The sequence below is a fragment of the Bos taurus genome, chromosome 15 (assembly GCF_002263795.3).
Source record: "Bos taurus isolate L1 Dominette 01449 registration number 42190680 breed Hereford chromosome 15, ARS-UCD2.0, whole genome shotgun sequence".
Classification (NCBI taxonomy): Eukaryota; Metazoa; Chordata; class Mammalia; order Artiodactyla; family Bovidae; genus Bos; species Bos taurus.
In genome coordinates this window covers 27477951-27505556 of record NC_037342.1, presented here as the reverse complement: position 1 = coordinate 27505556, position 27606 = coordinate 27477951, and the positions used below count along the sequence as shown (strand labels likewise).

The 27606-nt window shown below is 55.1% G+C and overlaps 4 protein-coding genes across 10 annotated transcripts; 2 read left to right on the top strand and 2 right to left on the bottom strand.

The window, feature by feature from the left end:
- The first annotated feature begins 78 nt into the window (after window positions 1-78).
- Window positions 79-14938, top strand: APOA1 (apolipoprotein A1). Of its 2 annotated transcripts, none has more exons than XM_059874553.1 (4): window positions 79-132; window positions 331-393; window positions 577-730; window positions 14127-14938. In XM_059874553.1, the coding sequence occupies exons 2-4, from the start codon at window positions 351-353 to the stop codon at window positions 14680-14682; spliced, it is 753 nt and encodes a 250-aa protein (XP_059730536.1). In that variant the 5' UTR covers window positions 79-132; window positions 331-350; the 3' UTR covers window positions 14683-14938.
- On the bottom strand, window positions 4129-6958 carry LOC107133155 (apolipoprotein C-III). Its single transcript, XM_059875093.1, has 4 exons — window positions 6925-6958; window positions 6232-6299; window positions 5973-6084; window positions 4129-4434 (listed from the first exon to the last, which is right to left on the bottom strand). Exons 2-4 carry the CDS (start codon window positions 6284-6286, stop codon window positions 4365-4367), a joined length of 237 nt encoding a protein of 78 aa, XP_059731076.1. The 5' UTR covers window positions 6287-6299; window positions 6925-6958; the 3' UTR covers window positions 4129-4364.
- Window positions 14652-27604, top strand: APOA4 (apolipoprotein A4). 6 transcript variants are annotated; one of them, XM_005215852.5, is made up of 5 exons: window positions 14652-14699; window positions 16407-16445; window positions 24892-24990; window positions 25355-25481; window positions 26481-27604. In XM_005215852.5, the coding sequence occupies exons 2-5, from the start codon at window positions 16421-16423 to the stop codon at window positions 27445-27447; spliced, it is 1218 nt and encodes a 405-aa protein (XP_005215909.1). In that variant the 5' UTR covers window positions 14652-14699; window positions 16407-16420; the 3' UTR covers window positions 27448-27604.
- APOC3 (apolipoprotein C3) lies at window positions 16933-19523 on the bottom strand. The gene is given in 4 exon segments (NM_001001175.2): window positions 16933-17232; window positions 18542-18665; window positions 18814-18881; window positions 19490-19523. Coding segments are annotated over 3 exon segments (291 nt in total). The 5' UTR covers window positions 18869-18881; window positions 19490-19523; the 3' UTR covers window positions 16933-17120.
- Window positions 27605-27606: the final 2 nt, after the last annotated feature.

Below are 27606 nucleotides of genomic sequence, written 5' to 3'. Positions count from 1 at the left end.
GAGTTCCACATCGCCAGGACCAGTGAGCAGCGGCAAGGCCTGGGCTGGGCTTATCAGCCTCTGAGCCCAGCCCTGCCTGGACACATAAATAGGCCGGGGGAGAGCTGGCTGATTAGACTGCTGGCCATTGAGGTAAGTGCTGCTACCCGCTCCCCAGCTCTAGGCATTTGAGGCTCTGGGATGCTGGCCCGAGCCTCTACCCCAGGCTGGGGGCTCTAGACCCCTGGCCCTCCCCACCCTGTGCCCCGCCTCCTCCTCCCCGGATGGAGTGAGTAGAGGGTGCACGGGCTCCTTCAAGCCCTGCTCAGCTGGGCCCCTCTTCTCCTCCAGGTCACCCACATCCCTTCAAGATGAAAGCCGTGGTGCTGACCTTGGCTGTGCTCTTCCTGACGGGTAGGTGCCCCTAACCTAGGGAGCCAACCATTGTGGGGAGCCTTCTCCCTGAACCCCTGCAGACCACCCTCCTGGGCCCAGGGAGCAGAATTACTCCCTCGCAGCCCTCTCCCCTGCCAAGCACTTCTGCTCAGATCCTGGCCCAGAGCTGGGTCTGATCTGGGTCTCCCCTCTCCCTCCCAGGGAGCCAGGCTCGGCATTTCTGGCAGCAAGATGACCCCCAGTCATCCTGGGATCGGGTGAAGGATTTTGCCACCGTGTATGTGGAAGCAATCAAGGATAGTGGCAGAGACTATGTGGCCCAATTCGAAGCCTCCGCTTTGGGAAAACAGCTCAAGTAAGAACCCGCTTGTGCCTGGGGCAGGGGTCGGGGGTGTCGGTGCTGGGGGATGGAGAAGCCTGTGGGAAGAAGCAGCCAGATTGGCCCAATCCCCACCTCCTATCTGATGGGCCCCATAGAAGCAAGGAGTGGGATCCACAAGCAGGATCAGGGCCCCCCAGCAAGGGGCAGACCAGCGCTGTCTGGTCAGTATTTTCCGCGCTGCACTCCGCCCCTGCCTGTTCTTAACTCCCTTCTCAGCTCCAGCCAGCAACAGAGATGGCTGTCTTCAGAGAGGAGAATGGGCTGGAAGAGTAGAGACTAGGTCCTTAAAAGGCCCACCTTTGGGGACAGACAGGATCGGGCACCAAAACCAGCTCCAGCTCTGTCTCCTTCTAACTCCTCCATCCATCTGGTCAATGGGATGCAGTGGGGAGTGGGGGCGGGGGGCGGAGACCGTGGATGGGAGACGCCAGGCTAAGGATCTGTCTCCAGCTACCCCACGTTCAGGCACAGGTGTGCCCAGGTCTCACACGGGGCAAGCACAGGCGCTGGGCTGCAGCTCTGGGGGTAGCCGGGGGCCTGGGAGGTTTAGCCTGAGCCCTCCTCTCTCTCCCCTTTCAGCCTGAAACTCCTGGACAACTGGGACACCCTGGCCAGCACGTTGTCCAAAGTGCGTGAACAGCTGGGCCCAGTGACCCAGGAGTTCTGGGACAACCTGGAAAAGGAGACCGCGTCGCTGAGGCAGGAGATGCACAAGGACCTGGAGGAGGTGAAGCAGAAGGTGCAGCCCTACCTGGACGAGTTCCAGAAGAAGTGGCACGAGGAGGTGGAGATCTACCGCCAGAAGGTGGCGCCGCTGGGCGAGGAGTTTCGCGAGGGCGCGCGCCAGAAGGTGCAGGAGCTGCAGGACAAGCTGAGCCCTCTGGCCCAGGAGCTCCGCGACCGCGCGCGCGCCCACGTGGAGACGCTGCGGCAGCAGCTGGCGCCCTACAGCGACGACCTGCGCCAGCGGCTGACCGCGCGCCTGGAGGCGCTCAAGGAGGGCGGCGGCAGCCTGGCCGAGTACCACGCCAAGGCCAGCGAGCAGCTGAAGGCGCTGGGCGAGAAGGCCAAGCCGGTGCTGGAGGACCTCCGCCAGGGCCTGCTGCCCGTGCTGGAGAGCCTCAAGGTCAGCATCCTGGCCGCCATAGACGAGGCCTCCAAGAAGCTGAACGCCCAGTGAGATGCCTCGGGCTGCCCCGCTGGCCATCACTTCGGTTTCTTAGAATAAACATTTCCGGAGTGGAACGCGTGTGATGGGTTGTAATTTTTTTTTTTTTTTTGAAGATTCGATGATGATTTTTAAACAATAAGTTTTCCAAAAGCCAAAAATTCTGTTTGGGGAGAATGGGTATGGGGGGATCCTGGAGGGGCCTCCAGGGGGCGGTGGTCAGGGACACCTGATGATGTCCCAGTGGAGTCCTGAGCTCCAAACACTGGCCTCTCGGGGCCTTGATGTTACAGGGCCTGCTTGTCTGGGGTCTGAAGAGTGGGCTAGGAGATGCTCTTTCATTAGGAGGCCCAAACAGGAAGGAAATAGAGGACCAGGCAAAGTGACAGATGATCCAATGCAGGCACCCTGAAAGAGCTTCAAGCAGGAAGTCGTGGCTTTGCTGGGAGAAGTGGGCTCCCTGTCCCCAGCGTTTCCCCCGCAGGGGACATAGTTCCGTGGCCCTCCTGCTCAAGGGCAGCTGAGGTTGGAGGGACCTCAATGAGTCTATGGACTTGAAGGTTCCCACAGTAACCTTCCTGTGGTTCCTTCCTAGGGCAGGTTCAAATGAAGGGCTTGGTGCTTGCTCCTTCCTCCCTTATTAATTCAAAATGTACTTTAACAAACACATCCTTTTTCACCAGGGCCTCTTGCCACTCCACCCCCACCCAGCTCCGGAACAGCTGCTGTTTCCTCAGGCCCAGCAGTGCTAGCCCCATCCTCGGGGCTCCAAGCCTGCCAGCCCCTATTTTCTGACCTAAGAAAAATAATCACCACCTTTTGCAAGTAACAAGCCCATTCTAATCTCCAAGTTGCTTTCATATCCATCATCTCACTGTATGCTTTCCCAGATCCTGGGTAGATTAAATGGGTGGTATGGATGCAGAAGCTGGAGCTTGGACATGTAAACTCATTTCGAAGACTGAACAGCAGGATGGGCTAGGTTGCCCTTTCTAAAGCTATGTGCTCCTGAGCATCCGTGATTATATAAAAAAAAAAATTTGGCCAGGCATTCAAGTTTGTATGTAATTGAGTGTTCCCAGCAGCTTGTGCCTTTAAGATCTGCAAAGGTCTGGGCAGTGCACTCAGGGGGCTTCTCTTTCTCTCTCTTCTCAGGGCCTTTTGCCCTTGATGCTGGATAATCTACCCCTCCTCCATCTCTAGTGTATCTTAACTGCCAAAAGGAGTGGGCTTTTTTAGTTCCTAACCATTTGAGCTATGTTGTAACAACAATAGGAGTAACTAAGCCTTTTTCTGAGTCAGTTGAGCAGAATATGGCAGCTCACCTGGGCTTGAGGTCAAGCTCTGCTATTTGCTGACTCAGTGACACTGGGCAAGTGCCTTCACACTTGGGAGCCTCAGTCTTATTACTGGAAGAGCAGGGAGGGGAGCTGCTCAGGTAGTCTGTGGTTCTGGAACTCTCCTGCATGAACATCTGACGGGTGGTGAGGACACAAGGGCTGCAGCCTGTGTTGGGTGACCTCGGGCTCCTCCTCAATTCTCAGGATACGGGCCCCCACTCCAATCCTGGCCCCAAGGGGACAGTCAGCTCAGCCTGTGGTGACAAGGGCACCCATTTGCCAGGTGCCTTGGAGGTGCCAGGTGCTGTGCACGCTCTCAATTCCTTCCTTCATTTTCAGCAGACCTACGATGGATCATGTATCATTGTGCCCACTTTACAGGTAAGAAACTGAGGCTGTATGAAGCGACAGAGCCAAGACTAGAGCCCAGGTGTATCTTAGTTTAACCACCACCCTCGGCCTCCTTCCCCCAAGGGCGGTTGCGGTGGGGGTGGGGGCATGCAGCCCAGGCAGTGCCCGTCCACTCCAGAATTTTGATGAACACACACAGTCTCAACTCCGATAGTGACGTAAAATGCCAGGTGCAAGGCCTGGCACAGAGCACACACTCAATCGTGCTACACAGCACTCGACGCTTTATCAAAGTCTCGCCAGACCTAGCATCCCTTTGCTCCCACGCCAGACTGTCCACCAGGCAGGCTAGGGATGGTCATTCCTACCTTGCTCCACCCAGCTGCTAAGAGGTGGCTGGGGCACCAGCCCCAGGCCCGCTTGAGCTGGAGGCAGTCCCGAGCCCGCCCACAGAAGAACCCCAGCGCATTCTCGGCCCAAACATACATGGCCCGTGCAGGACACCCCACTCATGGCATTTTCTCATCCAGCTTTATTGGAAGGCCAGCACATTGGGGTGGGCCAGGTCTGGGGTGGGGTGGGAGGGCACTGAGAATGCTGTTCTTGTAAGTGACCTTTGGGGGCAGCCCTGGGAGGCTGCTGGACCCAAGAAGCTAGTAGGATGGATAGACAGGTGGACTTGGGGTACTGAGATCTCAGACGGCCTCAGGGTGGAGACTGTGTGGGACTGGTGGCAGATTCCCAGAAGTCACGTGAACTTGCCCTTGAACGAGCTCCAGTAGTCTTTCAGGGAGCTGAAGCTCTCAGTCATCCAGTCTCTGGAGGTCAAAAAAGTGAGGGGAGCAGGTGGGGTGGGGGTGAGAGTTGTCTCTGGACAGTGACAACTATGGGTCTCCCACCCTTCCCCCACTGGCACTCCCCCCACCCTCTCAACCCTACCCGGCAATGCCCTAAGACCTCAGGCTGGGACCCCCGATAACTGCACCCCAGGAAAGGATGCCAAGGGTAATGATGAGAACCCAACCAAGGTCACCTGGACTTTCTCCAGGTGCGGGCAGATGGTGGATCTGAAGCAAGCTGGAGAGGAGTGACTGATCTGGGAGATGTGTAAGGTCAGGACTGCCATTCTAGTGGAGGCGAGTGATGCCCCCTAGAATTGTACATCCTGGTGGCTCCAGGTGGTGGGGGGCAGAGCGAGGCAGTCTCTCATTTGGACAGTCATCAGAGGGTTGATGGCTGTGTGATCTGGGGCAGGTCACTTGGTTAAGTGAGCCTTGGTTTTCTTGTCTGCAAAATGGTGAAAATAATATCTACTCCACAGTGGGTCTAGAGGACTAAAAGTGTTTGTGATCACCTCTGCTATGGAAATGCCAATGCGGGTGGAGTGGAGGCAGGGAAGGTGGGTGGGGATAGCAGAGGACTGGTGGGCAGGGGCAAGGCGGGAGAAGAAGGACCGACTTTTGCTCACATGTTCCCGAGGACTTGAAACAAGTCAGACACACACACGCACACAGGCACACACACACAGGCACAGAAACGCACATACACAGGCACACACAGGCACATGCACACACGCACACGCACACACAGGCATGCACACGCGCACACACAGGCACATACACACAGGCACAGAAACACACATACACACACAGGCACACACACACACAGGCACACACATGCACACACGCACACGCACACACAGGCACGCATACGCACACACAGGCACACACACGCACACACACAGGCACAGAAACGCACATACACACAGGCACACACATGCACACAGGCACACACGCACACGCACACACAGGCACGCACGCACACACACACACACACACACAGGGCTGAAATTGAGTTTCTGCTAAGTCACTTCAGTCGTGTCTGACTCTGTGCGACCCCATAGACTGCAACCCACCAGGCTCCCCCGTCCCTGGGGTTCTCCAGGCAAGAACACTGGAGTGGTTGCCATTTCCTTCTCCAATGCATGAAAGTGAAAAGTGAAAGTGAAGTCGCTCAGTTGTGCCTGACTCTTAGCGACCCCATGGACTGCATACCAGGCTCCTCCGTCCATGGATTTTCCAGGCAAGAGTACTGGAGTGGGGTGCCATTGCCTTCTCTGGAAATTGAGTTGGGTGGGGCCTAACCTCCAACCAGATTATCAGGAAAGGAAATGGAAGTGAGGGCAAAGAGGGAGAAAGAGGGACGACAGAGGGAGGAGAGGCAGGATGCAGTGCCCCTCCGTCATCTCTCCCTGCGAGGGAGCCTGCTTTACGAGAGAAAGGAGGCTCAGAGAGGCACAGCCCCCTGCCAAGCATCTCACCAAGCCGGGGCAGGTAGGGCTGGGGGTGGGGTATACCTGGTGAGGGCATACCTGGTCTTCTGAACCACATCCTTGGCAGTTGTGGTGGCCTCCTTCATGTAGCCCTTCATTTTGTCCAGAAGGGATCCCTCCTCAGCCTTGGTAGCTTCTATGAGGAGAGCAGGACTGAGTGGGGTGGATCAGCCTCTGGGGAACCTTTGGCTCCTGCCCAGCTCCCATCAGGGCCCTGCATTCCCCAGCCACCTGCCAAACTGCCCCGTCCCTGCCCCCAGCCCCGTCCCCTCCAGCTGCTTACCAGGCAAGACCAGGAGCGCCAGAAAGGCAGCCACAAGGAGCAGCCGGGGCTGCATGGCACCTTGGTTCCTGCAGGGAAGGGTCCTGTGAGCCGTTCCTCAAGTCCCACCCCTTCCACCACCACCAGGCGGCCCTCCCTGGGGAGATGCGGTGGCCCCTAAAGCAGGGCCTGAGCCGGGTCAAGTCGGGAGGAGAGAGGGCTGATATGGGGGAGGCTATGGGCTTTCAGACAGGGGACTGGGGGACCCAGGGCAGAGAGAGTGAGGCGGGGCATGGAGCAGGAACCCCCCAGACCAGGAATCAAGACATGTGGATTCTGGCCAGGTTTCTGCCACTAACATGCTGAGTGACTCTGAGTGACTCTCTGCCCTCTCCAGGGCTCAGATTTTCTGTCTGGGGCACGACTGGGGTGTCTGAGTCTTCTTCTAATCCTAAACATGCAGAGTGAGCAGGAAATGGAGCCAGTGGCAATCCCAGCTCCACCACTAGGCTCTGTGTAGCCGTGGGCAAGTGACCTTCCCCTAGGGACCTCGGTCTCCCCAGAATGCCTGGGGAGAGGCACTCATCAAGCCTTAAGGCTTCCTCAGCTCTACAAGTGCTTCTCCAGGCTTCGCTGGCTGGGCTGGGCACAGAACCCCACCGGCCCCTCCCCATCCTGCTCTCCTTCTCCCCCTAGCCCCCCAGGGAGCCTTACCTGGAGTGGCTGCTTCTTGGGACGAACTGCGTATGCAGGCAAGAGGGTTCGGACCTGTTTTATATTATCCCCAGGACACAGGGCAGCGTGAGGGCCCAGGCAGCTGGGCAAAGGTCACCTGCTGATCAATCTAGACCAGGCCCTGACAGAGGGTAGCCAGAGGCACCCAGGCCCGCTAGGAGTTGGGAAATCTCTAGAAAGCTGAGGGTGCCCACCCTGCTCTCCACTACACCTATGGCTTGGAACTGGGGTTACCCCATTCCTTCTGAGCAGCCTGGTTCCCCAGGGAAAGGCTGGTGAGTTGGGAGAAGGGATTGGGGACAAACCTCATCCATCCCTTTGCCCTTGGTTTCCAGGTCCTTCCCCACTTTAAGCCCTGCCAACAGCCTGCAAAGTGGGGGTGATGTGAGAGAGGGATTGGCTTCTTCAGGCTAGGCACAACTCAGCTGGCTGAGGCCTGTGGGCAGGGGCTTGTGCAGAGGTGGGACACAGTTGAGTGCCCACAGCCCCCTCCCCAGGATCTCCGTCTCTGGGCTTCAGTCCTGAGTGCAGCTGACCCGGAAGCCTCCTTGAACTGTTTGATCCCAGAGCAGGGGGTGGTGGAGGAAGGTCAAAGGCTGCTGAGCCCCAGGCCTTTATCCTACCACCCCATCTCCTCACCTTGCCCTCTGGACCCACTGATAACATCCCCAGGGGGCAGGATCTGTGCTCCTGGTTGAGGCCCTACCCTAACTGTGCCGCTGGGCCTGAGGCCAGCACTGAGTACCTCTCGACCTCAGGCCTCAACCTCCTCAGATTGGAGATACCAGTCCCCGTAGTGCCCTGGCTGGGCAGACAACTGGAAGCAACCAAGTTTGTGGTGTGGCCGGTCTAGTGGAGAGAGGGGCCAGACAAGCTCTAAGGAGCAGTCGGCTGTCCAGCATAGGTCTGGGTCCTTCCCAGGGTGAAGTGTCCCCTGGGCCCACACTGGGAGCTGTCGCCTGGATGGCAGGATCAGGGGGCTCTGTCTTCTGGATGTAAAGACTTCAGAGTCAAGAAAATCTCAGTTTAAATGATGCTTTTGGCACTTATTCATATGACCCAGGGCCAGAAAGCTAACATCTCAGTGCCTTGATGTTCTCCTCTGTAAAATGGGGCTTAGACCTCTGATATGCCAGTATTGTAAAAGTGAAAGGGTTAGTCGGCCACTCATGTCCAACTCTTTATGACCACGTGGATTGTAAATCACCAGGCTTCTCTGTCTATGAGATTCTCCAGGCAGAATACTGGAATGGTTGGCCATTTCCTCCTCCAGGGGATCTTCCCGACCCGAAGATAGAATCCAGGTCTCTTGTATTGTAGGTGGATTCTTTACCAGCCGAGCCAGAGGGAAGGCCAGAATTCTTGTGAAATATACATGAAATAGGTACAAAGTCCATGAAGGGAACTGAATAAATCTCTCCTTTCTTACAAACACCTGTTCCTTCCTCAGACAGCATAGTCTAAAGTCAGGATAAGCCTCCAATGTAGAAATAGGGCTTCTGGCAGGTGGCCTTCTTCTCAAGAAGAAGGAACTAAACACATCATGTGAAACCAGAGGCCCAATAAAGTGACCTGGCCCTACCTTCAGAATTCTTTATCTGTGGCTGGAACTTGAAATTTCTCCTTAGAGATTTGTTCCTTTGACTGAGACCTGATTATCTGTAAAACTGCGAATAGATTCCTGTGAGTAGATATTATTAACCCCATTATAGGTAGAAACCTAAGGCAGGGCAGGAGACATACCCAGGTGCTCATATTCCATCCACGGCAGAGTTGGGAAGCCAGAATCCAGGTCTTCTAATACGCACACTGGACCAAACCGCAGGCAGAGATGAGACCCTTGGAGGTTTATCAGGCACTCAGAGTGCATCCGTTTCAGCCTCTCTGAGCACAGACTGTGGTGATGGGGTGGGGAGGAGAGGAAGGTGATTGGGAGGTCCTGAAGGATTTGGGGAAATCAGATTGATTATATTCTTTGCAGCCAAAGATGGAGAAGCTCTATACAGTCAACAAAAACAAGACCAGGAGCTGACTGTGGCTCAGATCATGAACTCCTTATTGCCAAATTCAGACTTAAATTGAAGAAAGTAGGGAAAACTACTAGACCATTCAGGTATGACCTAAATCAAATCCCTTATGATTATACAGTGGAAGTGAGAAATAGATTTAAGGGCCTAGATCTGATAGATAGAGTGCCTGATGAACTATGGAATGAGGTTCGTGACACTGTACAGGAGACAGGGATCAAGACCATCCCCATGGAAAAGAAATGCAAAAAAGCAAAATGGCTCTCTGGGGAGGCCTTACAAATAGATGTGAAAAGAAGAGACACGAAAAGCAAAGGAGAAAAGGAAAGATATAAGCATCTGAATGCAGAGTTCCAAAGAATAGCAAGAAGAGATAAGAAAGCCTTCCTCAGTGATCAATGCAAAGAAATAGAGGGAAACAACAGAATGGGAAAGACTAGAGATCTCTTCAAGAAAATTAGAGATACCAAGGGAACATTTCATGCAAAGATGGGCTCAATAAAGGACAGAAAATGTACGGAGCTAACAGAAGCAGAAGATATCAAGAAGAGGTGGCAAGAATACACAGAAGAACTGTACAAAAAAGATCTTCATGTCCCAGATAATCACGATGGTGTGATCACTGACCTAGAGCCAGACCTCCTGGAATGTAAAGTCAAGTGGGCCTTAGGAAGCATCACTACGAACAAAGCTAGTGGAGGTGATGGAATTCCAGTGGAGCTATTTCAAATCCTGAAAGATGATGCTGTGAAAGTGCTGCACTCAATATGCCAGCAAATTTGGAAAACTCAGCAGTGGCCACAGGACTGGAAAAGGTCAGTTTTCATTCCAATCCCAAAGAAAGGCAATGCCAAAGAATGCTCAAACTACTGCACAATTGCAGTCATCTCACACGCTAGTAAAGTAATGCTCAAAATTCTCCAAGCCAGGCTTCAGCAATATGTGAACTGTGAAATTCCTGATGTTCAAGCTGGTTTTAGAAAAGGCAGAGGAACCAGAGATCAAATTGCCAACATCCGCTGGATCACGGAAAAAGCAAGACAGTTCCAGAAAAACATCTATTTCTGCTTTATTTCTGCTTTATGCCAAAGCCTTTGACTGTGTGGATCACAATAAACTGTGGGAAATTCTTAAAGAGATGGGAATACCAGACCACCTGACCTGCCTCTTGAGAAATCTGTATGCAGGTCAGGAAGCAACAGTTAGAACTGGACATGGATAGGAAACAGAGTACGTCAAGGCTGTATATTTTCACCCTGCTTATTTAACTTATATGCAGAGTACATCATGAGAAACATTGGACTGGAAGAAACACAAGCTGGAATCAAGATTGCCGGGAGAAATATCAATAACCTCAGATATGCAGATGACACCACCCTTATGGCAGAAAGTGAAGAGGAACTAAAAAGCCTCTTGAAAGTGAAAGAGGAGAGTGAAAAAGTTGGCTTAAAGCCCAACATTCAGAAAACGAAGATCATGGCATCCGGTTCCATCACTTCATGGGAAATAGATGGGAAACAGTGGGAACAGTGTCAGACTTTATTTTTGGGGGCTCCAAAATCACTGCAGATGGTGACTGCAGCCATGAAATTAAAAGATGCTTACTCCTTGGAAGGAAAGTTATAACCAACCTAGATAGCATATTCAAAAGCAGAGACATTACTTTGCCAACAAAGGTTTGTCTAGTCAAGGCTATGGTTTTTCCTATGGTCATGTATGGATGTGAGAGTTGGACTGTGAAGAAGGCTGAGCACTGAAGAATTGATGCTTTTGAACTGTGGTGTTGGAGAAGACTCTTGAGAGTCCCTTGGGCTGCAAGGAGATCCAACCAGTCCATTCTGAAGGAGATCAGCCCTGGGATTTCTCTGGAAGGAATGATGCTAAAGCTGAAACTCCAGTACTTTGGCCACCTCATGTGAAGAGTTGACTCATTGGAAAAGACCCTGATGCTGGGAGGGATTGGGGGCAGGAGGAGAAGGGGACAACAGAGGATGAGATGGCTGGATGGCATCACTGACTCGATGGACATGAGTCTGAGTGAACTCCGGGAGTTGGTGATGGACAGGGAGGCCTGGCGTGCTGTGATTCACGGGGTCGCAAAGAGTCAGACACGACTGAACGACTGAACTGAACTGAACTGAAGGATTTGGACTTTGGGGAAGGTAGAGGGCAGCTGTGTCCACTTCCCTTTTCGTTTTGATCTGTTCCTTCTCCCCAGAAGTGAGGGTCACAGTGGGAATCCAGATTCCAGGCTGGGCTGGGGCATGCTGGGTTGGACTGGCTGGAGCCCTTGGCCCTGGTTCCTCCAACTCTCCTTCCATGTGTGTGGAGCCTCTGGAGGAGGCCGCCCTCTCTCTCCTGGGTGGCAATGGGCCAGTGAGCCCAGGGAGGTAAGAAGATGTGGGCAGAGAGACCCAGCGGTGTGGTGTCAAGCTGGGTAGAGAACAGGAGAGTGTGGGCCTCTGCAGCTGGGTTGAGACATGCCTTGGGGCCTGGGACCTTATCTCATTCCAAGGGCTTGACCTCTGTGTGCCTGTGCCCCTCCCAGCAGCTCCAGGTGGGTCTCAGTAGGGCAATCTGAGGAAGGGTCTGATCAGTGGCCCAGCCTAAGCTGCCTCTCCTTTCCTTCTTCTCTCCCTCCCTCCAGCATAGCTCCCCTGGGATGAGAATGCTGCTCCAGCCGTGGCCCCCATACCTGGTAACCGGCAGGGAGGAGGGGCAGGGAGGAGAAGGTCTTACCAGCTGGGGCCAAAAGTGGTCCTCTAGGGTTAAATCTGGAGACTTGATAATTCTGTGTGTAATCATGGACTTCTACACTACGAAGGGAAGTTTTTGTTTTTTATTCTGAAGTTACTAAAGACCTAGGTTTACAAAGCATATTACACGACATTTTTCTATGCAATATTCTAACTTGTGTGTGTGTTTAGTTGTGAAAACATTTTGTAATGCTGCATTCTAGTTCTGATTTAGTTTATGTTAAAATTGAGTCCTCAAACTTGCCAAACAGGCGAGCTGTGAGCGAGCATGCTTGGAATGAGTTTTCTTGGTTTTTCAGCTGACGGTGAAGGTGACCAGGCCTCTGGACCAGCTGAATTTGTGTAGCTTTGAAGTGCTTCCTCTGTGTCCCAGCCCGTGAACCTTTGAGCCATGCTAGGAGGTAACTTCTGGAGAAGGGAATGGCAACCCACTCCAGTGTTCTTGCCTGGAGAATCCCAGGGACGGGGGAGCCTCGTGGGCTGCCATCCATGGGGTCGCACAGAGTCGGACACGACTGAAGCGACTTAGCAGCAGGGTTAGACTAAATCTCTCTGCTTCCACTTGTGTGCGACTGAGGCTTCGCTCACGAGCCTCTGTGGCCCATGCGCCTGCCACAAGGCTGGACTGGGCAGCACTGACTCAGCCCTGCCAGCCAGAGGCCCTGGTTCACCATGGCCTTCTGCGCTGGAAGTTCCTCCTAGTGTCTCACCCAGATCTTCCCACCCAGGAGCCACCCCCTTTGAGCTCTGCCCTGGGTGGATGGCCAGCGTGGAGCAAACATGGGCACCTGTGTCCATGTGATTTGCCCGTCCCTGGCTGGGCCTGAGTCCTTCCCTCCTGCTTCTGGGCTCGGGCTGCCCACCGGTTTGATCTCTGTTGATGGGGCAGGAGGGTGGCCATAAGTGATGCTAGACTCTCAGCCTCATTACCTCATTGACCATTAGGGCTGTCTGTTATACAGATAAGGAGATGGAGGCTCAGAAAGGGATATGGTTCACCCAACGTCACACAGCCCTTTGCGCCCACCCATGTGGCCGTGCCCTGACTCATAGGGCCAGGGTCTGCTGGAGCTGCTGGCACTCACGTCCTTTCCATCAGCAGCTCAAACAATCTAAGACAGGGCACAGTTCAATTCAGTCACTCAGTCGTGTCTGACTCTTTGCAACCCCATGGACTGCAGCACGCCAGGCCTCCATGTCCACCACCAACTCCCGGTGTTTACCCAAACTCATGTCCATTGAGTCGGTGATGCCATCCAACCATCTCATCCTCCGTTGTCCCCTTCTCTTCCCACCTTCAAAGCTTTCCCGGCATCAGGGTCTTTTCAAATGAAGGGGCACGGGGGCCTCTCATTCTCTGCCACACCCCAGAACTAACCTGTTCACAGACTGATACACAGCATGCCCCCCGGGACTTCCTCGGCTGTCCAGTGGTCAAGACTCTGCACTTTCACTCCAGGGAGCACAGGTTCCATCTCTGGTTGTGGAACTAAGAGCCCGCATGCCGGACAATGTGTCCAAAACACAAGCAAAAAAACCCATGATCACCACCAAGGAGGTCAAACTCGGAGAGTCCTTGGTGACTCACTGCCCTCTTCACCTCTGGCCTGGTTGTGGGGAAGGTGTGGGGCCAGAGGTGAGCACCTATCTTGCACCCAGCCCACACTGCACTGTGCCTGATTTGGGAGTGTCACAAGGCGGTGGAGTTTTCAGGGGCAAAACATGGCTCATGCTTGATGAACGCTGACTGTGGGCCAGGTATGGCTCCTGGCATTACTCAGATTACCTTCCTGACACTGTAGTCAAGAGGCATGCACTAGTTTATCCCCTACTGAGGCACACACAGGGCTCAGAGAGGTTTAGAAACTTGCCTAAAGTCACACAGTCAGTATGTATGGAGCCCACACACAAACCCAAGGAGTCTGATCCCAGCATTGGAAGCCTGAATAACTACTGTGAGATGGCAGGGGCAGACCAGTGCTGTCTGGTCGGTATTTTCTGCAATGCACTCCTCCCCTTCCTATTCTTAACTTCCTCCTCAGCTCCAGCCAGCAAGAGAGGCTGTCTTCAGAGAGGAGAATGGGCTGGAAGAGTAGAGACTAGGTCCTTAGAAGGCCCACCTTTGGGGACAGACAGGATCAGGCACCAAAACCAGCTCTGTCTCCTTCCAACTCCTCCATCCATCTGGTCAATGGGATGCAGTGGGGAGTGGGGGGGGGGGGGGGGAGACCGTGGATGGGAGACGCCAGGCTAAGGATCTGTCCCCAGCTACCCCACGTTCAGGCACAGGTGTGCCCAGGTCTCACACGGGGCGAGCACAGGCGCTGGGCTGCAGCTCTGGGGGTAGCCAGGGGGCCCAGGAGGTTTAGCCTGAGCCCTCCTCTCTCTCCCCTTTCAGCCTGAAACTCCTGGACAACTGGGACACCCTGGCCAGCACGTTGTCCAAAGTGCGTGAACAGCTGGGCCCGGTGACCCAGGAGTTCTGGGACAATCTGGAAAAGGAGACCGCGTCGCTGAGGCAGGAGATGCACAAGGACCTGGAGGAGGTGAAGCAGAAGGTGCAGCCCTACCTGGACGAGTTCCAGAAGTGGCACGAGGAGGTGGAGATCTACCGCCAGAAGGTGGCGCCGCTGGGCGAGGAGTTTCGCGAGGGCGCGCGCCAGAAGGTGCAGGAGCTGCAGGACAAGCTGAGCCCGCTGGCCCAGGAGCTCCGCGACCGCGCGCGCGCCCACGCGGAGACGCTGCGGCAGCAGCTGGCGCCCTACAGCGACGACCTGCGCCCCCGGCTGACCGCGCGCCTGGAGGCGCTCAAGGAGGGCGGCGGCAGCCTAGCCGAGTACCACGCCAAGGCCAGCGAGCAGCTGAAGGCGCTGGGCGAGAAGGCCAAGCCGGCGCTGGAGGACCTCCGCCAGGAAGGTTCAAACAGGAAGGAAATAGAGAACCAGGCCAAGTGACGGATGATCCAATGCAGGTGCCCTGATAGAGCTTCAAGCAGGAAGTACTGGCTTTGCTGGGAGAAGTGGGCTTCCTATCCCCAGCGTTTCCCTCCGGTAGAGGACATCGCTCCCCAGCCCTCCTGCTCAAGGGCAGCTGAGGTTGAAGGGACTTCAGTAAGCCTGTGGACTTGAAAGATTAGGGCAGGTTCAAATGAAGGGCTTGGTGCTTGCTCCTTCCTCCCTTACTAATTCAAAATACACTTTACAAAACTCATACCTTTTCCTTTTTCACCAGGGCCTCTTGCCACTATTCACCCTCCCACTCTGCTCAGGAAAAGCTGCAGTTTCCTTAGGCCCTGCTGTGCCAGCCCCATTCCTGGGGCTCCAGACCTGTCAGCCCCCTTTTTTCTGACCTGAGTCAGAAAAACAATCACCACCTCTTGCAGTAACTAGCATATCCCAGTCGCCAAGAGGCTTTTATATGCATCATTTCACTGCATCCTTTCCCAGATCCTGGGTAGATTAAATGAATGGTATGGATGAAGGAGTTAGAGCATGAAAATGTAAGGTCATTTCCATGATTGAACAGCAGGATGGGCTAGGTTGCCCTTTCTAGACCTATGTACTCCTGAGCATCCGTAATTATTTTTCTTTAGAAAACCGTTGCTATCCATTCTAGTTTGTATGGACTTGAGTGTTCCCAGCCAGCCCCTTTTCACACTCAGGTACGCACCGCCCTGCCCCCGGCCCCCCTCCCCATGTGCATGCTTGTGGCTTCAAGATCTGCAAAGATCTGGGCAGTGCACTCAAGGGGCTTCCCTTTCCCTCTCCTCTCAAGGCCTTTAGTCCTTGGTACTGGATAATCTACCCCTCCTCCATCTCCGGTGTATCTTAACTGCATAAAGAAGTGGGCTTTTTTAGTTCCTAACCATTTGAGCTACGTCAAGCCCAGATATTTGGGTGAGGACATTTTTCAGGTAAGGGTGCAGGGATCCCTGGCCATGTTGGGTCTAAAGAGAAGTCCAGGTGGATTTCCAAAAAGAGAGCAGAGGTCTCCTGAGGCAGCTGGATGTCCTGATGCCACCAAGATCTGTCAAGGAGCCTTTGACGTCAGGCATGGAAGTAACTAGGCTTCCCTGGTGTCTCAGCAGTAAAGAATCCTCCTGCCAATGTAGGAGACACAGGTTTGATCCCTGGGACAGGAAGATCCCCTGGAGGTGGGCATGGCAACCCACTGCAGTATTCTTGCCTAGAGAATCCCCATGGACAAAGGAGCCTGGCAGGCTACAGTCCATGGGGTCACAAGAGTTAGACACAACTTAGCGGCTAAACAACAGTAGGAGTAACTACGCCTTTTTCTGAGTCAGTTGAGCAGAATATGGCAGCTCACCTGGGCTTGAGGTCAAGCAATTTACTGACTCAGTGACACTGGGCAAGTGCCTTCACACTTGGGAGCCTCAGTCTTATCACTGGAAGAGCAGGGAGGGGAGCTGCTCAGGTAGTCTGTGGTTCTGGAACTCTCCTGCATGAACATCTGACGGGTGGTGGGGACACAAGGGCTGCAGCCTGTGTTGGGTGACCTCGGGCTCCTCCTCAATTCTCAGGATACGGGCCCCCACTCCAATCCTGGCCCCAAGGGGACAGTCAGCTCAGCCTGTGGTGACAAGGGCACCCATTTGCCAGGTGCCTTGGAGGTGCCAGGTGCTGTGCACGCTCTCAATTCCTTCCTTCATTTTCAGCAGACCTACGATGGATCATGTATCATTGTGCCCACTTTACAGGTAAGAAACTGAGGCTGTATGAAGCGACAGAGCCAAGACTAGAGCCCAGGTGTATCTTAGTTTAACCACCACCCTCGGCCTCCTTCCCCCAAGGGCGGTTGCGGTGGGGGTGGGGGCATGCAGCCCAGGCAGTGCCCGTCCACTCCAGAATTTTGATGAACACACACAGTCTCAACTCCGATAGTGACGTAAAATGCCAGGTGCAAGGCCTGGCACAGAGCACACACTCAATCGTGCTACACAGCACTCGACGCTTTATCAAAGTCTCGCCAGACCTAGCATCCCTTTGCTCCCACGCCAGACTGTCCACCAGGCAGGCTAGGGATGGTCATTCCTACCTTGCTCCACCCAGCTGCTAAGAGGTGGCTGGGGCACCAGCCCCAGGCCCGCTTGAGCTGGAGGCAGTCCCGAGCCCGCCCACAGAAGAACCCCAGCGCATTCTCGGCCCAAACATACATGGCCCGTGCAGGACACCCCACTCATGGCATTTTCTCATCCAGCTTTATTGGAAGGCCAGCACATTGGGGTGGGCCAGGTCTGGGGTGGGGTGGGAGGGCACTGAGAATGCTGTTCTTGTAAGTGACCTTTGGGGGCAGCCCTGGGAGGCTGCTGGACCCAAGGAGCTAGTAGGATGGACAGGCAGGTGGACTTGGGGTACTGAGATCTCAGATGGCCTCAGGGTGGAGACTGTGTGGGACTGGTGGCAGATTCCCAGAAGTCAGTGAACTTGCCCTTGAACGAGCTCCAGTAGTCTTTCAGGGAGCTGAAGCTCTCAGTCATCCAGTCTCTGGAGGTCAAAAAAGTGAGGGGAGCAGATGGGGTGGGGGTGAGAGTTGTCTCTGGGCAGTGACAACTATGGGGCTCCCACCCTCCCCCCACTGGCACTCCTCCCACCCTCTCAACCCCACCCAGCAATGCCCTAAGACCTCAGGCTGGGACCCCTGATAGCTGCACCCCAGGAAAGGATGCCAAGGGTAATGATGGGAACCCAACCAAGGTCAACCCGAGTTTCTCCAGGTGCGGGCAGATGGTGGATCTGAAGCAAGCTGGAGAGGAGTGACTGATTTGGGAGATGTGTAAGGTCAGGACTGCCATTCTAGTGGAGGCGAGTGATGCCCCCTAGAATTGTACATCCTGGTGGCTCCAGGTGGTGGGGGGCAGAGCGAGGCAGTCTCTCATTTGGACAGTCATCAGAGGGTTGATAGCTGTGTGATCTGGGGCAGGTCACTTGGTTAAGTGAGCCTTGGTTTTCTTATCTGCAAAACGGGGAAATAATATCCACTCTAAAGTGGGTCCTGAGGACTAAAAGTGTTTGTGATCACCTCTGCTATGGAAATGCCAATGCGGGTGGAGTGGAGGTGGGGAAGGTGGGTGGAGATAGCAGAGGACCGGTGGGCAGAGGCGAGGCGGGAGAAGAAGGACTGACGTCTGTTCACATGCGCCCGAGGACATGAAACGAGTCAGAAACACAGACACACACACATTGGGCTGAAATTGCTTTGAAAGTGAAAGTTGCTCAGTCGTGTCCAACTCTTTGCGACCCCATGGACTGTACAGACCATAGCATTCTCCAGGCCAGAATACTGGAGTGGGTAGCCTTTCCCTTCTCCAGGGAATCTTCCCAACCCAGGGATCGATCCCCGGTCTCCTGCATTGCAGGCAGATTCTTTACCAGCTGAGCCACAAGGGAAGCCCAAGAACACTGGAGTGGGTGGCCTATCTCTTCTCCAGCAGATCTTTCTAACCCAGGAATCAAACTGGGGTCTCCTGCATTGCAGGTGGATTCTTTACCAACTGAGCTATCAGTTGGTAGAAGCCCCAGAAATTGCGTTGGGTGGATCCAAACCTCCAGATTATCAGAAAAGGAAAATGGAAATGAGGGCAAGGAGGAAGAAAGGAGGATGACAAAGAGAGGCGTGGTGGGATGCGGTGCCTCTCCGTCATCTCTCCCTGCGAGGGAGCCTGTTTTACAGAGAGAAAGCAGGTTCAACGAGGTGCAGGTCCTAGGTGGGCGTGGGAGAGACACGGGACCCCTGTGGGGGCTCTTACCAAGTCCCAGGCAGGTAGCAACCAAAGGCAGGAAAGTGAGGGTTTACCTGGCCTGCTGGGCCACCTGGGACTCCTGAACGCTGCTCAGGGCATCCTTGGCGGTCTTGGTGGCCTCCTTCACATAGCCCTGCATCTTGTCCAGAAGGGATCCCTCCTCGGCCTTGGTAGCTTCTATGAGGAGAGCAGGACTGAGTGGCGTGGATCAGCTTCTGGGGAGCCCTTGGCTCCTGCTCAGCCCCCCATTGTGGTTTGGTATCCCCCAGCCACTTGCCAAGCCATCCCCTTCCCACGCCCAGCCCAGTTCCCACTGGCTGCTTACCAGGCAAGACCAGGAGCGCCAGGAAGGCAGCAAGAAGGAGCAGCCGGGGCTGCATGGCGCCTTGGTTCCTGCAGGGAAGGGTCCTGTGAGCCGTTCCTCAAGTCCCCACCCCTTCCACCACCACCAGGTGGCCCTCCCTGGGGAGATGCGGTGGCCCCTAAAGCAGGGCCTGAGCCGGCTCAAGTTGGGAGGAGAGAGGGCTAATATGGGGGAGGCTATGGGCTTTCAGACAGGGGACTGGGGGACCCAGGGCAGAGAGAGTGAGGCGGGGCATGGAGCAGGAACCCCCCAGACCAGGAATCAAGACATGTGGATTCTGGCCAGGTTTCTGCCACTAACATGCTGAGTGACTCTGGGTGACTCTCTCTGCCCTCTCCAGGGCTCAGGTTTTCTGTCTGGGGCACGACTGGGGTGTCTGAGTCTTCTTCTAATCCTAAACATGCAGAGTGAGCAGAAAATGGAGCCAGTGGTAGTCCCAGCTCCACCACTAGGCTCTGTGTAGCCGTGGGCAAGTGACCTTCCCCTAGGGACCTCGGTCTCCCCATCCATCAAGCCTTAAGGCTTCCTCAGCTCTACAAGTGCTTCTCCAGGCTTCGCTGGCTGGGCTGGGCACAGAACCCCACCGGCCCCTCCCCATCCTGCTCTCCTTATCCCTCAAACCCCCAGGGAGCCTTACCTGGAGCGGCTGCTTCTTGGGATGAACTGTGTACGCAAGCAAGAGGGTTCAGACCTGTTTTATATTATCCCCAGGACACAGGGCAGCGTGAGGGCCCAGGCAGCCGGGCAAAGGTCACCTGCTGATCAATCTAGACCAGGCCCTGACAGAGGGTAGCCAGAGGCACCCAGGCCCGCTAGGAGTTGGGAAATCTCTAGAAAGCTGAGGGTGCCCACCTGGCTCTCTGCTACCCCTATGGCTTGGACCTGGGGTTACCCCATTCCTTCTGAGCAGCCTGGTTCCCCAGGGAGAGGCTGGTGAGTTGGGTGAACAGATTGGGGGACAAACCTCATCCATCCCTTTGCCCTTGGTTTCCAGGTCCTTCCCTACTTTAAGCCCTGACAATAGCTTGCAAAGTGGGGGTAATGTGAGAGGGGGATTGGCTTCTTCAGACTGGACACAACTCAGCTGGCTGGGCTGGGGTGTCTAGAGTGAAGTCACAGAAGGCATGTGGGCAGGGGCTTGTGCAGAGGTGGGACACAGTTGAGTGCCCACAGCCCCCTCCCCAGGATCTCCGTCTCTGGGCTTCAGTCCTGAGTGCTGCTGACCCAGAAATTTTCCTGAGCTGATCCCTCTCTTACAGGAGATGGTGGGAGATGGTCAAAGGCTGCTGAGCGCAAGGCCTTTGTTTTACCACACCGTCTCCTCATCTTGCCCTCTGGACTCACTGATAACGTCCCCAGGGGGCAGACTGTGCAGCTGGGACTGAGGCCAGCGCTGAGTACCTCTCGATCTCAGACCTCAACTTCCTCAGCTTAGAAATACCAGGCCTCATAGTCCTGTGGCTGGGGAGGCAACCAAGGCTGTGGTGAGGCTGGTGTAGTGGAGAGAGGGGCCAGTCAGCTGTCCAGGAGATGTCCGGCCTCTTCCTGTGGTGAAGTGTCCTTTGGGCTCACACCAGGAGCTGCAGCCTGGAGGCAGCATTAGGGAGCTCTGTCTTCCAGTGAGGTCTCAGAGCCAGGAAATTCTAGATTTAAATGGTGCCTTTGGCACCTACAGATATGACCCAGAGCCACAGATCTAACATCTCAGTGCCTCAATATTCTCCTCTGTAAAATGGGGCTAGAACACTGATACTCCAGAATTGTGGTGAAATATAAGAGATATGTAAAAGCAGCTGGTCCATGAAGGGGGCTAGATAAATCTCTCCTCCTTTCTCCCAAACACTTGTCTTTCCTTAGACAGCATAGTCTGAAGGCAGGAGGAGCCTCCAATGTAGACTTAGGGCTTTTGGCAGGTGGCCATCTTACCAGGAAGAAGCAACTAAACCCACCATGGGAAGTCAGAGGCCCAAGAAAGTGACCTAGCTCTACCTTCAGAATTCTTTATCTGTGGCTGAAACTTGAAATTTCTCCTTAGAGATTTATTCCTTTCACTTAGACATGGTTATCTGTTAAAATGCAAATGATTCCTGCGAAGTAGACATTATTAGGGCTCCGCTGGTAGTTCAGCTGGTAAAAAATCTGCCTGCAATACAGGAGACCTCAGTTTGATTCCTGGGTTGGAAAGATTCCCTTGAGGAGATAGGCTATCTGCTCTAGTATTCACAGGCTTCCCTGGTGGCTCAGATGGTAAATAGTCTGCCTGCAATGTGGGAGACCTGGATTTGATGCCTGGGTTGAGGAGATCCCCTGGAGGAGGGCATGGCAACCCACTCTAGTATTCTTGCCTGGAAAATCCCCATGGACAAAGGAGCCTGGCAAGTTGCAGTTCATGGGGTTGCAAAGAGTCAGACATGACTGAGCAACTAAGCACAGCCCACCACAGACATTATTAACCCCATTATCGGTAGAAACCTAAGGCAGGGCAGGAGACATACCCAGGTGCTCATATTCTATCCACGGCAGAGTTGGGAGCCAGAATCCAGGTCTTCTAATACGCACACTGAGACCAAACCGCAGGCAGAGATGAGACCCTTGGAGGTTTATCAGGCACTCAGAGTGCATCCGTTTCAGTCTCTTCCTGAGCACAGACTGTGGTGATGGGGTGGGGAGGAGAGGAAGGTGATTGGGAGGTCCTGAAGAATTTGGACTTTGGGGAAGGTAGAGGGCAGCTGTGTCCACTTCCCTCTTCGTTCTGATCTGTTCCTTCTCCCCAGAAGTGAGGGTCACAGTGGGAATCCAGATTCCAGGTTAGGCTGGGGCGTGCTGGGTTGGACTGGCTGGAGCCCTTGGCCCTGGTTCCTCCAACTCTCCTTCCATGTGTGTGGAGCCTCTGGAGGAGGCCGCCCTCTCTCTCCTGCGTGGCAATGGGCCGGTGAGCCCAGGGAGGTCAGAAGATGTAGGCAGAGAGACCCAGTGGTATGGTGTCAAGCTGGGTAGAGAACCGGAGAGTGTGGGCCTCTGCAGCTGGGTTGAGACATGCCCTGGGGCCTGGGACCTTATCTCATTCCAAGGGTTTGGCCTCTGTGTGCCTGTGCCCCTTCCAGGAGCTCCAGGTGGGTCTCAGTAGGGCAATCTGAGGAAGGGTCTGATCAGTGGCCCAGCCTAAGCTGCCTCTCCTTCCCTTCTTCTCTCCCTCCCCCCAGCATAGCTCCCCTGGGATGAGGACGCTGCTCCAGCCGTGGCCCCCATACCTGGTAACGGGCAGGGAGGAGGGGCGGGAAGGAGAACGTCTGACCAGCTGGGGCCAAAAATGGTCCTCTAGGGTTAAACTAAATCTCTCTGCTTCCACTTGTGTGCGAGTGAGGCTTAGCTTATGAGCCTCTGTGACCCATGCCCCTGCCACAAGGCTGGACTGGGCAGCGCTGACTCAGCCCTTCCAGCCAGAGGCCCTGGTTCACCATGGCCTTCTGCACTGGAAGTTCCTCCTAGTGTCTCACCCAGATCTTCCCACCCAGGAGCCACCCCCTTTGAGCTCTGCCCTGGGTGGACGGCCAGTGTGGAGCAAACATGGGCACCTGTGTCCGTGTGATTTGCCCGTCCCTGGCTGGGCCTGAGTCCTTCCCTCCTGCTTCTGGGCTCGGGCTGCCCACCGGTTTGATCTCTGTTGATGGGGCAGGAGGGTGGCCATAAGTGATGCTAGACTCTCAGCCTCATTACCTCATTGACCATTAGGTCTGTCTGTTGTACAGATAAGGAGATGGAGGCTCAGAAAGGGATATGGTTCACCCAACGTCACACAGCCCTTTGCGCCCACCCATGTGGCCGTGCCCTGACTCATAGGGCCAGGGTCTGCTGGAGCTGCTGGCACTCACGTCCTTTCCATCAGCAGTTCAAACAATCTAAGACAGGGCACAGGGGCCTCTCATTCTCTCCCACCGCCCAGAACTAATCTGTTCACAGACTGATACACAGCATGCTCTCTGGTACTTTCCCAGCTGTCCTGTGGATAAGACTGCACACTTCCACTGCAGGGGGCGCAAGTTTGAGCTCTGGTTGGGGAATTAAGATCCTGCATGCCACACATTGTGGCCAAAAAACAAAAACACATGCTCCCATTCAGTGAGGGCAAACTCAACTGAGAGTCCTTGGTGACTCGTTGCCTGCTCACCTCTGGCCCATTGAGGGGGAAAGGGATGAGGCCAGAGGTGAGCGGACTACCTTTGCTCCCAACCTAGGCAGGACTCTGCCTGATTTGGGAGTGTCGCAGTGCAGTGAAGTCTTCAGGGGCAAAACATGGCTCGTGCTTGATGAGTGCTGACTGTGGACTAGGCATGTCTCCCAGCATTACTCAGATTATCTCCCTGACCCCCTGAAGCCCAGAAGGCATGCACTGTTTTATGCCCTACTGAGGCACACGGGGCTCAGAGAGGTTAAGAGACTTGGCCGAGGTCACCCAGTCAGCATGTGCGGAGCCCACATGCAAAGCCAAGGAGTCCAACTCCAGCATCAGAAGCCTTCATAAACTACTGCAAGATGGCCCAGGCTGCTCCTGGAAGGAGGAGCTCCCTGACACTGGGGGTGGCGATCGGTGGGGTGGGACACTGCCAGGTAGTGGGGATTCTACAGAAGGGATACAAGCACTGGAAGGCCTTTTAGCTATCTTCAACCCCAAGAGACATCAAGTCACTCCTGGTCTATGAAACAGTGGAGACACGGGAAGTCAGGATCAGCCCAGCTGTGGACTCTTCCAGTGGCAGATTACAGAAGCCCATCCACGTGCGGGGCATGGCATTCATGGAGGGCAGCCAACAGTGCAATATGATGGATGTCGTCTCCTTGTCACTCAAGGTGATCTGTGTGGTCCAGCGGAGGGGCACAAACTGGTCAGGATGCACCGCCTTCTTGGTGGATGTCTTTCTGTGTATGACCTCACTTGCAGAGGACGTTGGAAGTCCCAGTAGAAGATGTGGATGCCACCACCACCCCCCTTCCCTGTCTCCTGATGAGAGGCTCCCTGAGAGCCTCAGGTCTTGTGATTCATCACAAGCTGACTGCTCCCGTCCAGGGAGGAGGTGGGCAGGAATCAGACCTCGGGCCAGTCTGCCCCTCACCCTGCATTGTGCCTGCCTGATGCCCCCCAGAGGGTGGGGTCTCCCTCTGCCACTCTCATTGGAGCAGCAAGCATGCTACTGTACTCCTTGCTTGGTCCAAATCCAGAAAATAGTTAATATTCTTATTAACAACAGTAATGGCTATTTTTTAGTGCTTACTCTGCCAGGCACGATACTGCTCATTTCACCAGTAATATCTCATTTAATACACCCAACAATCCCATTTTTAAAGGAGAAAATGAGGCCAGAGCTGGGCCAAGTTGAATCACTAGACCAAGGTGACACATTTGGCAATGGTGGGACATGCAGCACACTTACAATTAATACCTTTAGCACAGGATCTCCCTCCACTCCACCCAGGCTTGCAGGGGTCACCTCCTCCCGGGCTCACCTTGACCAGAACCCTAGATCTTGTCTCATTATCCCATCTGTGGCCCTGGGTGTCCCAGTCCAGAGCCTGGTGCTCTGAGATGGAGTCAGGGTTGGGGGATGTGGGAGTGGGGGCCCCTCCTCACTGGGGCAGACAGAGGAACTGTGAACTTTGCCCCCCTCCCCAAGCCGAGCATAGACCCGGAGCGGCCACAGGGCTTCTGTTTATCAGTCCCGAGCTCAGGTGTTCCCTCAGCCTCATTCCTCCCTTGGCTCACGGCCCCTTCCACGATGGGTGGGGCACACGATCAGAACAGCTGCTTCTGAACGCTGCCTGAGCCCCAGTCTGCCATCAGCTTCCACGTTGTCCAAGGGTCACAAAAGTCCAAGAGGCCTCCTGGGAATGTGTCACCTTCCAGCGTGGAGTCACACTGGGGAGGAAGGTGGGGAGGGCAGCCCAGTGAGGATTTAAATGTCTGACTGGTTCTGAGCTTCAGTCAGTTCCACAGCAGTACAGTGAGCTGCCTGAGACCCTCTCCTCTGGCCCCTCTGAATCCAGGAAGGATCTGGTGCAGTAAGAGACTCTCCCAGCCCAGCGAGGAGCCCAGGATGTTTCTGAAGGCTGTGGTCCTGAGCCTGGCCCTGGTGGCTGTCACCGGTGAGTAGGAGCTGCCTTCAGATGGCACTGTTAGGCAGGACCCATCTGCTGCGTCAGGCAGGAAGGGTGGCGAGTCTGGGGCCAGGGCAAGAGGACAGTTCCGAGTGCCTGTCAGCCCACAGCTGGAGGCAGGTGGTTCCCCAGCTGCCACTCAGCTCTTAGGAGTGCTGTCCATTCACAGTGCTGGGCTCCCTGGCATGGGTGCTACCCCAGCTTTACCTACCCCTGTGGCTTCTAACTAGCCAAGCGCAGAGAGAAAAATCAGTGGCTGTGCCCCGCCCCCGACATCCAGTCTGCAGCTCAGGGCTGGGGCAGGGGGGCAAGGAAGGAGACGGTGTTCATGAATTTGCTGTTTCCCACCCAGGAGCCGAGGCGGAGGTCAATGCCGACCAGGTGGCCACCGTGATTTGGGACTACTTCAGCCAGCTGGGCAACAATGCCAAGAAGGCGGTGGAACATATCCAGAAGTCTGAGCTCACCCAGCAGCTCAAGTAAGAGGGGCAGAGCTTGCAGGAAGGGCTTCTTAAAGACCATGCAACGTGTGGGCAAGGGCTGGACTCGGAGGCAGGAAACCTGAGCTTAGGATACCCACTGCCCTGCCATCAAGTCACTGGGTGACCAGAGCTCTCCAGACTTGGATCCTGGGATCCATGTTTGCAAATAAGGAAGGCTGGACTGAATAATCCCTGCTCTAACTTTTCTTTTTTTCTTTTTGTTATGCCCTGTGGCTTGTGGGATCTTGTTCCCTGACCAGGGATCAAACCCCCGCCCTGAAACTGCTGAGTCCTAAACACTGGGCCACCAGGGAATTTCCCACTTTAACTTTCCAGAGTGTAATAAATGGCCACATCTTAGTACTGAGGCTCCCAGACGAAAGGGAGGGAAAGAATGTCATGTGAGCTGGCTTCTAATACATTTCAGGACAGGCCTCTGTGAAATCATGGGAAGGGGAGGGGTGAGGATATTTGGGAAGCCTCTGGGGGTGTCCACACGGCAGGGAAACCAGCATCCCATGTGACTAGAAGATGCTAAAAGAGGTCCAGAACATCACAAGTGATCTCTGTCACAGCACACCTGGGCTGAGAAGGACCTCAAAGTTCAGTCTTTCTACTTTACAGATAAGGAGAGGCAAGCCCACTGCTCCAGCTCACATGATAGGTATTAATTGATACTGTGACTCAAGCTCCAGGGGAGATCCAGAGGTACAAGGTCAACGTATTACCTTAGTCGATTACATCCATTTGCTTAAATCACCATCCACCATAGGGAAAGTCATGGGGATAAGATGGGTGAATTCAGTACCCTGCACGCTCACCTGTCTTAGGCAGGTGTGTGGAAGGTGAGTGGTATGTAAGGAGCTAAGGTCGCAGTGGAGGAGCCTGGCGGGCTTACAGTCCCGGGGTCGCAGAGTCGGACAGGACCGAAGCGACTTAGCACGCAGGCAGGAATGCCAAGCCTCACGGTGGCCCCCTTGCGTCCTTTCCCCGCAGCACCCTCTTCCAAGATAAACTTGGGGAAGTGAGCACCTACACGGACGACCTGCAGAAGAAGCTGGTGCCCTTTGCCACGGAACTGCATGAACGGCTGACCAAGGACTCCGAGAAGCTGAAGGAGGAGATTCGGAAGGAGCTGGAGGACCTGCGGGCCCGGCTGCTGCCCCACGCCACGGAGGTGAGCCAGAAGATCGGGGACAACGTGCGCGAGCTACAGCAGCGCCTGGGACCATACGCAGAGGAGCTGCGCACCCAGGTCGACACCCAGGCGCAGCAGCTGCGGCGCCAGCTGACGCCCTATGCGGAGCGCATGGAGAAGGTGATGCGGCAGAACCTGGACCAGCTGCAGGCCTCGCTGGCGCCCTACGCCGAGGAGCTCCAGGCCACGGTCAACCAGCGCGTGGAAGAGCTCAAGGGGCGCCTGACGCCCTACGCGGACCAGCTCCAGACCAAGATCGAGGAGAACGTGGAGGAACTGCGCCGCAGCCTGGCCCCTTATGCTCAGGACGTCCAGGGGAAGCTCAACCACCAGCTGGAGGGCCTGGCCTTTCAGATGAAGAAGCATGCCGAGGAGCTAAAGGCCAAGATCTCAGCCAAAGCCGAGGAGCTGCGGCAGGGGCTGGTGCCCCTGGTCAACAGCGTGCATGGAAGTCAGCTGGGCAATGCCGAGGACTTGCAGAAGTCACTGGCCGAGCTGAGCAGCCGCCTGGACCAGCAGGTGGAGGACTTCCGCCGCACCGTGGGGCCCTACGGCGAGACCTTCAACAAAGCCATGGTGCAGCAGCTGGACACGCTCAGGCAGAAGCTGGGCCCCCTGGCGGGGGACGTGGAAGATCACCTGAGTTTCCTGGAGAAGGATCTGAGGGACAAGGTCAGCAGCTTCTTCAACACCCTCAAGGAGAAAGAGAGCCAGGCCCCCGCCCTCCCCGCGCAGGAGGAGATGCCCGTCCCATTGGGGGGCTGAGTTGCCCCTGGTGCCCCCGCCCTACCACTGACACCTGCCCTGCCCTGCCCCCTGTCTTTCTGTCTGTCCCAAAGCAGTTCTTGTACAGACCTGTGGATACATGTCCAGTGGAAAGTGATGCTACCTCTCACTTCTCAATAAAGCTGCTGAGAAACTAGC